We start from the raw sequence: 15,578 nt of genomic DNA on the forward strand, positions 1-15,578 counted from the left end.
TAAGGAAGGATAGACACAAGGAACTTTATCAAATTAGGAGGCCATTTGGCCTATTATGCTTGTGCTACATCAACACCACAATCACCCATCCATACTCCATCTACCTATACCAGTCCTACCAATGTCCATGTATCCCTCCATTGCCAATGCTTGTCTTCTTTTGCTCCAATCGGGTCATCTGGTCATATGCTTGTGAAAGTCAACATCTCTCTGGCTATTCTCAGTGAGCTGCCTCAGCACCGGTGAGTCTGACAGTTCACTCAGGCAGATTGACAGGGACTTTAAGGAGCCATCTCTCTTCAGGACTGGTCTCCCATATCTACTGACCCTGATGTTAACTCAGCCTGGGAATTCCTATCCACAAACCTGCTCTCTTTCTCATGCACAGATTCATCCCATCTCGTCTTCCATTTTACCACCCTTCTTCCCACCCATGGTATACTGAATCCTGTGGTGAGGCAGTTTCTCTGAAACAACTTGTCTTCACTTCCTGGAAGGCAAACCTGACCATTGGCAATCTCAGATCATTCCACGAATCCTGCGACAAGTGTGTGTTCATTCTCACGAGAGCCAGAAAACAACATCTGTCCACTCTCAAGATTTAATTTCCAAACTTGTCTCCCTCTTCTAAAACCTGGTGGTGCATTAAGTCTCGCTTTGGTGCATGCTTCCCTGCATCCCTTCCCTCTTGCTTCCAAATGTTGTGTTCCCAACCCTTCAGTCTCTGTATCCACCATAAACAGTCATACCCAACTGCTACTGGACTCTGTCTTTTTTTCACATGAGAATGTGGAGAAGTTTCTTGCAATCCTCGACTTTGATTCTGCAACTGGACCGTTACACATCAGCTCACATGCCCTAAAAACCTGCTCTGCTGCTCTTGCACATCCTTTCTCTGCTCTTTTAACCTGTCATTTGCCTGAAGGTCATCTTCCATCTGTTTGGAAATCAGCCAACATCACTGCATTATCTTAAAAAGGTACAAAAACTGATCCCCTTAACTACAGGCCCAACAGCTTATTTCTAATCATCAGCAAGGTCATGAAATCCATCATCACAGTTGATAGGAAATCCTTCCTTTTCTCAAAAAACCTCGTCTCAGATCATCGATTTGGTTTCAGACCAGGTCATTCTACCTTGAACATGCTGCTTCTACTCTTCCAACAATGGATGGAGGCCCACAATGTTAGGCATGAGATCTGGGCCATCTTTCGTGACGTATCTCGAGCTTTTGATACAGTCTGGCATCCTGCATTGCACTCCAAACTCTTTGCCAATGACATCCAAGGCCAACTTCACACATGACTTACTGACTTCCTCTACTCTTGCAGCCAATGTGTGGCACTCAACAGGATCCTTTCAGCTCCTCTCCCTGTCAAGGCTAGAGTGCCCCAAGGAAGCGTTCTGGGCTCAGTCCGATCCCTGATCTTCATCAATGATCTATTTGACTCTCTGGAAAATCCTCTTTATCTATTTGCTGATGACTCCACCCTCTGCCATGACACCTCTCATCCTTCAGACAGGCAGACTGCAGCCTCTTCTCTCTCCAGACCTTGAAAAAAAATCACAAGCTCATCAAACACTTGGAATATGTCTTTCAACTCAAACAAATCTCTCTCTGTCTCTGTCTCTATCTCTCCAACAGGGAAACCCTCCCATCTAACTTCTTAACAATACTGTTGAAGAAGTTTAGTCACTTAAATGTTTGGGTCTATCAGCCATGCTCTTTCTTGGGCAAACCACATTTCAAAGTTGGCCTGCAAAGCCAGCCGCCGACTGAGCATCCTCTGTCATACAGAGTCCTTTCTTGGCACAAATTAACTCCGATCCACCCACAAGGCATTCATCTACAGCTTGATGGAGTACTGCTCTCTTCTCCAGCCTGGTACCCCTGCGTCACACCTTTCTTAGCTTGATGCATCACACCTCGCTTAGCATTAAAGCACACTTTTTCCACCTTTGTTTATACATCATAACCCACAACTTCCAAGTGAAAAACGAATTCCACAAATTTCAGAAAATTAATTACAAATACAAAACCAGAATAACTTGGTTGGACAAGTGCCCACCCCCCTGAGTTAGTTCTTGGTGGAAGCACCTTTGACAGCAATTACAGCTGTGAGTTTGTTGAGATAGGTTTCTACCAACTTTTCACGTCTTGATTGGGCAATATTTACCTTTTCTTCTGCACAAAACTAGTCAAGCTCAGTCAAGTTGCGTGGAGAACCTTGATGAACAGCAATCTTCAAGTCATGGCACGGATTTTCGATTGGACTTAAGTCTGGACTTTGACTGGGCCACTCAAGGACATTTATCTTTTTGTCCCTCAGCCACTCCAGTGTAGCTTTGATGGTGTGCTTCAGGTCGTTGTCTTGCTGAAAGGTGAACTTCCATCCCAATTTCAGCTTTCTTGCAGAGGCCAGCAGGTTTTCCTTGGATTTTTATGTATTTTGCTCCATCCTTTTTCCCTTCTATCCTGACAATACAAGTACCCCAGCCCCTGCTGATGAGAAACATCACCATGACATGATGCTACCAGCACCATGCTTCACAGTAGGGATGGTGTTCTTTGGGTGATGTGCTGTGTTGGGTTTAAGCCAATCGTAACGTTTTGCTTTTCGGCCAAAAAGTTCCATCTTGGTTTCGTCAGACCAAAAAACGTTTTGCCAGATCGCTTTAGAATCTCCGGAGTGGTTCTTTGCATACCTCAAATGGGACTCAAGGTGGGCTTTTTTGAGTAATGGCTTCGTGCAGGCCAGATTTGTGGAGTGCTTGGGATATTGTTGTCACATTCACATGGTGATCAGTCTTTGCCATAAAGACATGTAGCTCTTTCAGAGTTGCCAGTGTCCTTTTGGTGGCCTCTCCGATCAGACTCCTCCGTGTTTGGTCATCCAGTTTTAAGGGATGGCTTGATCTAGGCAGGGTTTTAGTGGTACTATACGCCTTCCACTTCTTAATGATTGTCTTAACTGTGCTCCAAGGGATATTCAAGGCCTTTGAAATATTTTTATATACATCCCCTGATCTGTGCCTTTCCATAACTTTATCCTGGAGGTCTTTTGAAAGCTCCTTGGTGCTCATGGTTTTGTCTTTGCTGTGAAATACACTATTCACCAGATGAAACTGACAGGAACAGCTGATTTTATTCTGAAATAATCAGAATCACTACAATTTAACACAGTTGGAAGCTAACTAATTAGGTGTGTGATTTTGAAGGTGATTGTTTACACCTGAGCTCATTGCCCTTGATGGAGGAGAGGGTATTGCATTTGGGTCCGTTTATTTGTCTGTCTGTCTGTCTCTGTCTGTTTGTCCGCACAGAACTTGTGTTTTTCTCCGCAACTGCTTGTCGGATTGAGATAAAATTTTCACCATCGGAATGACTACTTGTGCAGAGTGTTTTATTCATAATTATGATGTCTTCGGTCACGTGGTGTAGCAGCTATTTTGGAAAAACGGAAAAATGTTGGACCTCTGTATCTCTGAAACCGTACCAAGGGAAAAATTTAAACTTGGCACATGGCAAGTACTCCTCATGGGGAATAAGTGATTTTTTTTGATGATGTCATACGTGCCTTCATTATGTCAATTGCATATGTAGAACACTTCATCTGATCAGTATGAAAATTTTGACGGTCATCTAGAGATAAAATGTTCCACAGAAAAAAAATTGATGACGTCATCAGTGATGTCGATTCGACAGCCATATTGTTTTGTAAAAAAAACTTCAAAAATCTTCCTCTCCGATGTGGCTCAACAGATTGAGGTGAAACGTTACACCTATGACCGTCTATTCATAAGGAACAAAAGGTTTACATATATGATGTCAGAGGTTACATGGTTTGGCAGCCATGTTGGATTTACCCTAAAACCTATAAAAAATCTTCTTCTCCAGAACGGCTGGATAGATCGAGGAGAAACTTCACTCAAATATCCCCCAAGTCTTGGGGCCACCAGGGTATTCACGAATAATTGATATCACATGGTCTGGCAACCATATTGGATTGAGCAAAAAACTTTAAAAAATTCTTTCTCTTGAACCACTTAATCAATTGATGTGAAACTTCACAATTATGATCTAGTACTGATGTGGAATGCATATTTCAAATTTCAATCTGATTGGACGCCTGGTCTGGCAGGCAGAATTATTTTGGGGGGGGGGGGGGGGGATCTGGGAACTTTTTGATTTTTTTTTTTGAATAAGGCTCACTTGGCTGTGCCTGGATGGATTTGGGGGTAGAGGAGTAGCAGCTGAAATGGGAATCCTATCCAGGTTCCTCCTGATGACTTCATCTTTACTTTTTGCTTGTTTTAGTGGGGCAGATAACAGCAATTTTTGAGAGGAATCGTGCAAATGATGATACAAGCATCAAATTTGGCACATTTGTTCTCCAGGGGATTCTAATCAAATCTGCCTGATTGGCCATTTGAAAATCCAAATTTTGAAAAATTTGAAAAAAAATAGAAAAAACTTCAAAAAAGTCAAGATCACGAATCAATGTTGGATGCTGGCTGAGATTGGTGAATGTTTCAGAAACATCATCAAAGACGTTCCAAGTCTGCCATGCAGTTTTCTTCCCTTTACCGCGGAAGGCAGACACGACGTCACATCCAGTGAACGCATGGAAGTATGGGATCCCTCTCGCTTTCTCAGGCCCTATTGCAGAAACTACCTCATGGACTGGAATCCATCGCGCCTTGGCTCCTTAGCCAAAGGCAATCCACATGTTCTCAAGACTTAGTTCCTCTAAGGATGGCAGTACAGATATTGCTATGACTAGTATGTCCGTGTCATTAGCCTTAATGATAATGGACTTTCTACCATCCGTCGTTGCATCCCTGGTGTGTACAAATATTCGAGTGTCAGCTTCTTCATGACAACATGGAGACACAGCATCCAGTGACTTCCTTGTGTTGCTAATGGCATCTTCTCCTTATGTGACAATGACTGTGCTTTACACATCTTTTCTGCAAGGAAGTGAAACAGCTCAGTCTTGTTGCTGTCATCTCGAAGAAAGCTTCTCCAGTTACTTGGGGTCTTACTGGTTCCTGTCACTCTTCTTCTGATTCCTTGCCCCCTTTTCGACCTTGCCTCGGACTTCAGACTTGACTTATTGTACACATCAAACACTACGTCTACTCTCTCGTTCCTGGCACCATAGGATTCCACCTTTGGGATGATGTTTTCTTTCGCATAGTCATCAAATATCTTTGAAGTGCGTGAAGGTAGGGCATTGATAAGTGCTGAGCCATCAATGATGACTGCATCTCCCTTTGGTTCTCTGTCTGGGATGTTCACTTGCGCTTCAAGAATTTCAGCCAGCTGTGACTTCAAATTTTTTTTGAAGTTTTTTTTTTTTTTTTCTTCAAATTTTTCAAAATTTGGATTTTCAAATGGCCAATTGAGCAGATTTGATCAGAAAGTCCTGCAGAACAGAAATGCCAAATTTGATGCTTGTATCATAATTTGCACGATTTTTCTACTATCTGCTGCACTATTTGGGATCCTTCTGATTACTCCAATGCAGGATTTTACCCATTTAGTCTTCCATTTGATTTGAATTAAATTTATTTTAATCCTGTTCTAAGTTCAATTGAATAATAATAAACGTCATGGATCAGGGTCAGGTGTCTGATCAAAGCGGGACGTCTTGGAACCCGGTCATCACTGCCAGCAGTTATAAAGTGGCAGTTCTAGTTATGTCTCTTATTAATTGCATAACACACCAGTAAACAAACACCACACAAAACTACAAGTCCTGGTGAGGGTCTACAATCTCCGAGTGCTACAATTGTTTTTAAAAGGGGGAGGACACTTCTCAAATGAAGATATTCTAGTTTTGTATTTTAAATTAATTTCCTGAAATTTGTATAATTTGTTTTTCACTTGGAAGTTGTGGGTTATGATGCATAAATAAAGTGAACATTTTTTGATTTCATGTAATTTAATTCCAGGTTATAAAGCAACAAAAGGTGAACATTTTGAAAGGGGGTGAAGACTTTATAGAGGCACTGTATATTCCACCTCAGATGTTGTGACCAAAATTGAACACAATGTTGCAGATGGGGCCCTCACTAAATTCCCATACAGTATAAAACTACCCCTTTTGATTTATAGTTTATTCCCATACGAATCTAACCTAAAACCCTATTAGCTTTACTAATCGGATCTTTAACGTTCTGTCTTGAGTGGAAATAGTTATCTGGCACTGTGCTATGTGCTTACCCCTCTTGCTCCAATATCTATTACCACCCCCAGATCCTTCTCCTGTGTGACATGCTCCAAGACTGCCCCTTGCATTTTGTAATCTCTATTTTCATTATTCTCCCCATTCCCAGCACCTTACATATATTTATTCAGGTTAAACTGAATTTGCTAATCTATAAGTCAATCTATTGAAGTATTTGGACTTTCCTGAATCTGATCACCCCTCCCTTCCCCCCTCTCGGCTATCTACCATACCTCCAATATTTATGTCATCTGCAAATTTAGAAAGCTGACTGTTAACCTCACTATCCAAATCGATGATAAAAATTATTAATAATAATGGTCCCATTACCAATCCCTGAAGTATCCCACTTCTTGAAACGTTGTGTCACTCTCTGTATCCCCTTAATTTGAGTCAAATGAAGTGCGTTTCCTTCTGTGATTGTTTCCCTTCCACACCGAGCTTGATTCTCTCTGTTTGTGACATCGTGATGGAATCTCACAGATTCAGATCGGTCAGAGGGAAAGCAGATGCCACATCCGCTGCCGCGGTACTGCGGCCAAGCCTGTGTGTGCTTCCAACGGACGCACGTATGAGACGCACTGCTTTTTCCAGCATGCAAGGTGCAAGGAGCCCCTGCTGCAAATCACTCACCGTGGCCGTTGTCCAGGTATATATGTGGCACCTCTTTCCTATTGGCTCGATGTGCAAAGCATTGTAGATTGGTAGAAAAAAGTAATACCTGAGTTGAGTAGTCCATGCATATGTAAGCTCCCTCCATATCCCTGTGTCGTAAGAGGGACATATCCCTGTGTCGTAAGAGGCGACCAGGGTTGCGTCAGGAAGGGCATCCGGCGTAAAACCTGTGCCAAATCACTATGCGGATCACACGGATGATCCGCTGTGGCGACCCCTAACGGGAGCAGCCGAAAGAAGAAGAAGAAGATGTAAGCTCCCTCCATTTTGAGGGAATGTTCGACAGGATGGTGCGGAGGTAGCTCACTTGTTTTTTAGCTTTGTAATCTAGGCTTGATTCGCGACCTGACAATAAAGCTGTCGGATTGGTGCTTTGCATGCTCGGCGTTGCATCAGTAAGTGTGCCATCCCTCAGGTGGACGTGAAGCCAGGTGTCCCATCTGCTAGCATTAGTTGGTGGACGTTAAATATCCCACAGCATCCTTTGCGAAGATTCGGCAAGTTGTCGCCAGAATATGAACAAATTGCAAATTCCTGCCCAAATCACCATCAGGCAAACGCCAGGTTTGGCCAACCGGGTTCGTGAAACATTCAGTCCCAATCAAACGGAAGACCAAGAAAGAACCCAAATAAGAAAAGAGCAAAGATGGAGTAATCAGGAGGAACCTGGATAGGATTCGGGTTTCCGCCGCTACTCCACAACCCTCAAACCCATCCAGGCGCAGCCAAGTGAGCCTTACAGAAAAATTTCTGCAAGAATTCACTTCTCCTTCGAGAGATAGATAACGAATGAAAGAGAAGAAAAAAAAATTGTGAAAAAAAATGTTCCTCTCAGATGACTCCACAAAAGAAAGTGGGATTCATTGGGGCTGTTAAAGTTGTCATATATGTAGTCTCCCTTTTAAGGGCTTAATAAGACATAATGCCTGTCATATGAGGGGGCATTGAAAATGTTCTCTGAACGAGTTACTCATTGTAGTCCAATAAATGGCACCATTTGTTTTTTTTTCATTCTTTTAGTACTGTATATATAATTGGTAAACAAATCGTTTTTGTATTATATACATATACAAGGGGGAAAGCCAGTCAAAAATGACGGGGCCAAGTGCATCCCCTCCTCTCCCCATCACCACCGTCTACAGCACAGTTGTTAAAAAATATAATATAACTCACAGGCATGTGGATTTACTTTTGTTTTTAGAAATAAAGTATGATTATTTTAGAAATATATTTGTTTTCAAAGTGATAACGGAATTTTCAAATGACCGAGTCAAATTACTCGCCCGTAAATATATATTTTTACTGATAATCAAAATTCCTAACGCCTTACCTCTCGCAATATAGTTGTGAAAACAACCGGAATGGTCATGCAATCAACCCAAATTCAGATGCGTGTTGTAAAAGTTTTGGATGAAATAAATTCACCTTTCCTGAGTGGGGGGTGGGGGGTGGGGGAGGCTAATGGTGCTAACACTGATATTGCTTGCTTTCAGTGACGAACGTGATGTCACTTCAGTGAACGTGAGATCACTTCCTCCGTGACAGATAAATAAATACACAGATATATGTATATTTTTTTTTTACATAGGGTGGGGTAAAGAAACGGGCGATTTTTAAAAACTCAGTAATTAAATAAACATTTTGTATTTGCCAAATTATAAATATGCCATCTTGAAGTACATAGCATTCCATTTATTTCTTGGAGATCACATCCTCAAGATGACCTCCGTCTCTGCATAAGCATTCCTCTAGTCTTCCACGCATGTTTCCCATGACGCGGCGTAGCATCTCCAAAGAAAATCCGGCAATTTTTTGATGGCATGATGTAACTGGTATGACGTGGACAAGATGTAGGGTGACGTAATATTAATTAGGTGATGTAAAAGTGTGACGTAGTAGGATGACGCGTAGTTTTCCCACTTTTCCAGTATCTCGATGAAAATGTTGAAGTTTCTTAGACTATTGTGCTGAGTATCTGATTCTGAGAACCTTTTGAACTGGCGGCTGTTAGAACCTTTTGAACCCCAGCTGAAGGCCCTTCTGTTTGGAACATCAAGCCTGGATGTTTATGTTTCGTCCAAAAGTGCAACGGTGTGGATTTATTGCACTTTCTGCACTCTTGTCGAATCAAATCTCTCTGCACTCGAAAGTACACACTCGATCCTTCTCTCTTATCTAAATGGGATTTCTAATGAGACATCAAAATGCTTGGTTGGAAATGACGTTGTGCAAAAGGCATGATGGGAACCGTGAGTGATGAATCTCGAGGAGGTATATGAGAGTGATAATTGCAGTGTCATTGTGTTTCAGCCATTGTGACGTGCCAGATGGACAGGGCTCGGGCACAGGAGCGAAAAGACAAGAACGGTTTCATTCCCGAGTGCAAAGACGACGGGACGTATGCTCAGGTGAATGTTGCTACGTGGCGCAGATATCGACAAAACAGCCATCTGGACCTAATAAAGGTGTACGCATGTCTGCTTTTATGTTCTCTTGTGATTTTTATGAAGACAGGAAATGTGCTTTTGTTTGAGTCTGCATAATATTGTAATTGAGCATATTTATGTCATTTGATCCCATATATTTCCAGAGTGCAGACGGGATGGCATAGAAATATGCACACTCGCAGCTAAGCCGTCTCGCCTTGGTTTGAATCCTGACAAAGCTATAAACTGTCATTCCGGTATTTCACAGGCAGGGTGATTCACCAATGTGTGTTCCATCCCTCGGATGGACATTAAACTGGGTGTCCCGTCTGCCGACTTTAGTTGGTTGATGTTAAAGATCTCACAGTGTCCTTTGCGAAGAGTGAGCAAGCTATGCCGGCAATCTGAACAAATTACAAATTCCTGCCCTAACTACTGCTTTTTTTTTTTTTTTTTGTATACCTTGGTCGAGGCTCGTATGAGAGCTAACACACAACTCACAGCAAGGAGGCATGAGACAAGAGGGGCGGGAGTGGAAGGGACAAAACAGAGGGGAACAGACACATTAGGTGAACTGTGGAAGGGAGAGGGATGGGGATGGGACGGGGAACATGGCGAAGAGAAGATGGACATTTCAGGGACTTTCAGGAAGGAAAGCAGGAGAAATGAAGGAAGTGGGCTTGGGTGGATTATCGGGGGTAGAAAAGATCGAGGATTTGGATGGGGGAAGATAAGAGGTGGTGGTGAACAGCTGTTTTGAAAGCCTGGAGGGAAGAATGGGAAAGAATAGAGTGAGGAAGTTTATTCCAAAGGCGGGAAAAAAGAGGAATGAAAGAGTGAAGATGAGCAGTGATTCGTGATTTTGGTAGTTTTACCAGAAGGGGGTTGTTGGCGGACCTTGAGCGCCCTGTGGAAATGTGGTGGGGACAAATCGCAGAGAGCGCAGGGGGGGGCAAGGCTGGAGAGGAGTCGGTAGAAGACAGAAAGACCACCGACCAACCTGCGGTGATTGAGTGAGAGGCCCAAAGACTCAGCTTCATTGCGGGAGATGCCAATGATCCTAAATGCCCTGGTTTCGACAGCGTGAAGCCGAGAAAGGTGGGAGGCAGGAGCACCAGCCCAGAGGGGAGAGCAGTACTCCATCAGGCTACGGACAAAAGCTTTGTAAGTGGTCAGGAGCTCAAGAGGGCCGAGGAAGGACTTAGCACGACGGAGGATTCCCAGTCGGCGACTGGCTTTTGAGGCGAGGTTGGAAATGTGACTTTCCCAGGAAAGGTCATGGCAGATAGTGAGACCTAGAAGCTTGAAAGAAAAGACTTCTTCCAGAGGATTGTTGAGAAAGTGGATGGGGGGGTTTTGTAAACGGTCCTTTTGAAGAGACATAGTGAGAGTGTGAGATTTGTCTGGATTGAAAGACATGTTCCACGTGTTGGACCAGTTTGTGCTGGGAGAGGGATGGCAAACTACCCAGTTTCACCCTTACCAATAAACTGCTTTGGCAGTAGTGAATCTGCTTTTGGGCAGAACATCAGAATATGAATATGAATATCTGTAGTAGAGTCTGATACAATGGTGTGGAGGCCTGGTAGCACACTCACCTTTGATCGTTTAGTCTGTGTTTGATTCCTGACCTGACTATAAACTGTCGGATTGGTGCTCTGCATGCTGGGAATTTTTTTATTTAATATTTTTTGGATGCAAAGTCAAAGCTAATGGAAGAGCTAGAACACTGAACGGATTAGGACACAAGAGAACAAAAGGAACAGCAGAAAGAGGGGGGAAACACCAACAGCAGAGTGAAAGGGCAAAATAGAGGGAGACTTGGACAACTAAAGTATGTGGGAAAGAATGAGGGGTAGCTCAGAGAGGACACACAGGGTGAACAAGACAGGATACAGCCACAAACTCTCAGGAAGGAAAAACTCGAAACTTGGAAAGAGGTGGGCTTGGGGAGGGTTCACGGTGGTGGAAAAGATCATGGTTTTGGATGGGGGATGATCCAAGATGGTGGTGAGCAACTATGCTGAAGCCCTGGAGGGAAGAATGACATTGAAGAGAAAGTGGACGTTGATTCCACAGGCAGGTCAAAAGGGGAACTCGGATAAACGTTAAGCTGGGTGTCCCATCTGCTAGTATCAATTCCAAATGCTGTTTGAATTTGATTCCCGATCTGACGATAAAACCTAAGTTGTCCTGGTGCTTCACAGGCAACACTGAGGATGCTATCCTTCGGAAGGGGTGTTAATCTGGTTGTCCCATTTGCTAGCATTCGCAGATGGACTTGAAAAAAACAAGGGTTCCTTTCAAAAATAGTAGGGCATTGCATGTCTGTGCTCTTTCCAAATTCCTGCCCTGCGATCCACATGTGCATCAGCCATGCCTCAGTAATGATGCAACCAGCAGACGAAAGTAAATATACATTCTCTCAATCTTTAAATATGGGTTATCTATATAGTACGCATGCTAAAATGTTGGAATCTTTGACCCTCCGCTCTGTACAACAAAGTGAACTCTTTATTTATTTATTTTTCTCCTCCAAACCTCATCGCAAACTCCCCTCAATGCCCAGCTTTTCTCATATCCTCTTCCTTTTCCTTTAATCTCCCAATTTAGGATTGCCCCCACATCCTCTCTCACCCTCTGTGAATGTGAATTTGTGTAGACTTGTAGATGTGGAGGGAAAGGAATGGGAATGTAGTGATATAAAGGATGTGGAGACGAAAGATTCCACCATTTTGGACCCTTATACTTAGATGGGCCCTCATGTAGTTGAGGGATTTTTTTAAAAATCGAGATTATAACTCGGCGTCGTGTTTTGTGAGTGTAGGTTCAATGCCATCGCTCCACGGGTTACTGCTGGTGTGTCACGGGTGAAGGGCGTCCGATCAGTGGAACATCGGTGAGAAACTCGCTCCCCAAGTGCTCAGGTGCACAGAAAAGTGAGTGGAGCTTGTGAGTGAATCTTTTTATATTGAAAAGTATAAACATGTTGGCATCTCTTGGACCGTGGTGAGTATCTCGATGTGAGCTGCTGAGTAATTGAGTTGGTATATCATTGTTGACTTGTTGCCGTCACTGACACACGTTTGATTCTTAGAGTTGATTCAAACAGGGGATCCTGGTTGTTTGTCTTTATTTAGAAAAAGTACAAACACCTACTGCCATTGAGAGCATTGTCCATTGTCCATAAGTCCATCCATCCATTGGGACCATACTCTGTGCAGAGCGTTGGTGCTGCCTACACAGTCTCCTTGGCTATTGGGCACAATCCTGGACAGGTCACCACTCCGCCACACGATATCAGCAAGCTGGTGCTCATTTTGCCAACCTCAGAGGGATGACAGGCAAAGTCAACCCCATCTGGTATTGATTCAACAGCCAAGGTGGATTTGAACTCAGGAATCCTTTGGTCCCAAGCCCACCACCCCAACCATTAAGCCAATAAACCAAGCATGTTGGCAAGTCGTCTCTCCTGATATATGATTTGATGAATCGATAATATGATTTTGTTTTTTTCTTCAACCTAAAAATTAATTTCATCACTGTGAAATTGCCAAAACCAGGTTGGGTTATGAGTCGGTGTAAAGAAAAGTTTACTTTCCTTTTGATTTTCATTTGGTTGGTAAAATGGAGTAAAGCACCTACTTGGGAATACGGCATTGAATTGACAGTTTCTCAAAAGTAAAACTCAGCAGGATGTCTTACTTTCTGCTTGCAATCAAAATTTCTCTGGAGAGGGTTGTAAATGGTGTCCCAAGCGCTGAAATGTGGGGGAAATACTGTAACTACATCACAGGTGGGTCACTGGGGGGGTCATTTAATTTCCAAAAATCATGTGGAGTGCTTATGGTTGCTTCGAAGTTGTAATAAATAATTAATTCTTCATTTTGTTTTACCGTTTTGCTTTCAAAATCAGTCATTTGACAAGAAAAAGTATTTTCTCCAAAACTTGAACATGTCTTGTCATTGTCGAAGCAGCTGGCTCAGAGATAGTGGAGTCAGCTTTGAGAATGTGGGTGTGATTCCCAACCCAACTAGAAACGGTTATTCTGGAAATTCACCAGAAGGGTGTTTGCTCAAAGGGTGCACCATCATTTGGAGGGATGTTAAGTCGGTTGTCCTGTCTGCTTGTATTCGTTGGTGGATGTTCGTCCATGATACTTGTTCAAAAAGGTCGGCCATTGTTTTCCGGCACAAAATTGCTCCTCAACGGCATCCGTGCCTCACGAATTTTGCAACCAGCGGTACAAATTTAGAACTGAATCCCGGTGTGATGTCCATTCGTGAGGAAAATAGACTCGGTGTCAATTTGAAATCGTCATGAAATTATATTGATATTTTCAAAGGATGTGCAATCAAGTTTACTGCACGGAATTCTCCAACTTTTGTGAATGTACAACTGAATAAAAATCTCATCACAAAGATTCAAGCAACATTCTGTTAATATCCCATTGAAAAATAGATGCCAGGATCATACGAATATAACTGAATAGCCATCAATACCTGAATCGTATGAATATACCTGAATAGCTATAGACACTTGGACATGAAAGGATATACCCAAATAAACATCAATGCCTGGATATGTATGAAGATAGCTGAATATCCATAAGGTCAGGTCAGGTATGGGAGCATGTGCCAGAGCAGCGCATCGCTGCATCCACTTTCCGCCGGTACTCCAAGGACTTCTGTCTGGCCATCCCCAGGCAGAAGCCTGACCCATCATCATCTCTTTGAGATGTTGATCAACCTGATGCAACCACATGGTATGTGGTCAGCCAATTTGCCTCTTCCACTCATGAGGCTCCCTCGTTGAGAGAATCTGGTGAGCAGGAGTAGCATCAGGAAAACGAGCTACATGTCCATACAGCTGCAGCTGACGCTCATGAACTATGCAGGTAACAAATCTCATTTGTGTCTCTCTCAGCCACCGCTTATTGGAAATCAAGTCTGACCAGCAAGAGCCAAGGATTCTCCAAAAAGACGTGCTACCAAATGAATTAAGTCTCCGTCTCAGATCCTTGGTCAGAGTCCAAGTCTCATCTGCAGAGCAACACTGTAAGCACAAAGGTCCTGGAGGCTTGGACCTTTGTCCTGCACAGGTACCTACAGTGCCACACCCATGATCCAGTGACTCCATGACTCCCCAGGCCCAACCAAGATGTCGATTGACCTCTGGCTCACAGCCAGCTAGAGACATGAATATCACTGCCAAGGTAATTAAATCTCTCTGTGACCTCAACATCCTCACCGCAAACAGATACAGACATGATAGCAGCATCCAAGTTGTCATTGAAAGCCTGGATCTTAGTTTTGGTAAGGAAACCCGAAATCCCAGCAGCTCCGACTCCTCCTTCAGCACCTCGAGGGCCCCCAAAAGGATATCCAGAGTTTCCGCAAAAATAACGACATAATCTGCGAAATCAAGGTGAAAGATCTTGACATTCCCAAACGATGCACTGCAGCTTGATATCTCTGATATCCTCCCCATAATCCAGTTGAAAAAGCACTGAAAAGTGTGGGGGCTAGTACACGCCTCTGATGAATTCCAGTAACTGGAAATAAGTCGGAGATGGTATCACCACATCTCACAGCACTCTCAGTACCAGAGTAGTGTTCTCCAGAGGGCATCCCGATTCAATAAATCAAATGCTTTGCAGCGATCACCATAGGCTGCAGACAGCCCCTGCCAAAACTCTCGTCTGCATTCGGTGAGGATCCGAAGAGCAAGGATATGGTCAATCATTGACAACTTTAGTGTAAAGCCTGACTGCTCTGGCTGCTGGTGCCAAGCAGATGGTGGCGAACCCGATGAATAATTATCTGAGGAAAGATGAGACTGAGAGCGGCGTCACCCCTCGGTAGTTGTTGCCGTCCTGGCGATCACCCTTCCCTTTCCAGAGAGTAACAACAATGCCCCTCTTCCAGTCAGTTGGGATGATGCCTGTGTTCCAGGCAGAACACAGAACTGCATGCAATGACATCAGTATAGTACAGCATTTCCACCAGCCTTGAGAAATTAATCATGGACGTCACAGATCCCAGGAGCTTTACCCAATTTCAACCGATTCACTGCAGCCTGTTTCCACAAAAGGAGGTGGATCACAGTTGATTCCATCCATCCATCCATCCATCTATCCATCCATCCATTGGGACCATACTCTGTGCAGAGCATTGGTGCTGCCTAAGCAGTCTCCTTGGCTATTGGACACAATACTGGACAGGTCGCCACTCCTACACAGTA

General features: G+C 43.5%; 1 protein-coding gene across 5 annotated transcripts in view; it reads left to right on the plus strand.

Annotated features, from left to right (window-relative positions):
• Positions 1-15,578, plus strand: part of LOC147014698 (SPARC-related modular calcium-binding protein 1-like) — a 156,268-nt gene that overhangs the window by 3,720 nt on the left and 136,970 nt on the right. For 3 of the 5 annotated variants that reach the window (XM_085852839.1, XM_085852835.1, XM_085852836.1), the window contains exons 2-4: positions 6,717-6,882; positions 9,219-9,373; positions 12,162-12,273. In XM_085852839.1, coding sequence (XP_085708965.1) covers positions 9,236-9,373; positions 12,162-12,273 — 250 coding nt within the window. In that variant the 5' untranslated portion in view covers positions 6,717-6,882; positions 9,219-9,235. The remainder of the gene's footprint in view (positions 1-6,716; positions 6,883-9,218; positions 9,374-12,161; positions 12,274-15,578) is intronic. The other 2 variants (XM_085852838.1, XM_085852837.1) reach the window with 1 other exon arrangement.

This window comes from Eptatretus burgeri, chromosome 13 (genome assembly GCF_056783735.1).
Source record: "Eptatretus burgeri isolate ZD-2024b chromosome 13, Ebu_testis_v1, whole genome shotgun sequence".
Lineage (NCBI taxonomy): Eukaryota > Metazoa > Chordata > Myxini > Myxiniformes > Myxinidae > Eptatretus > Eptatretus burgeri.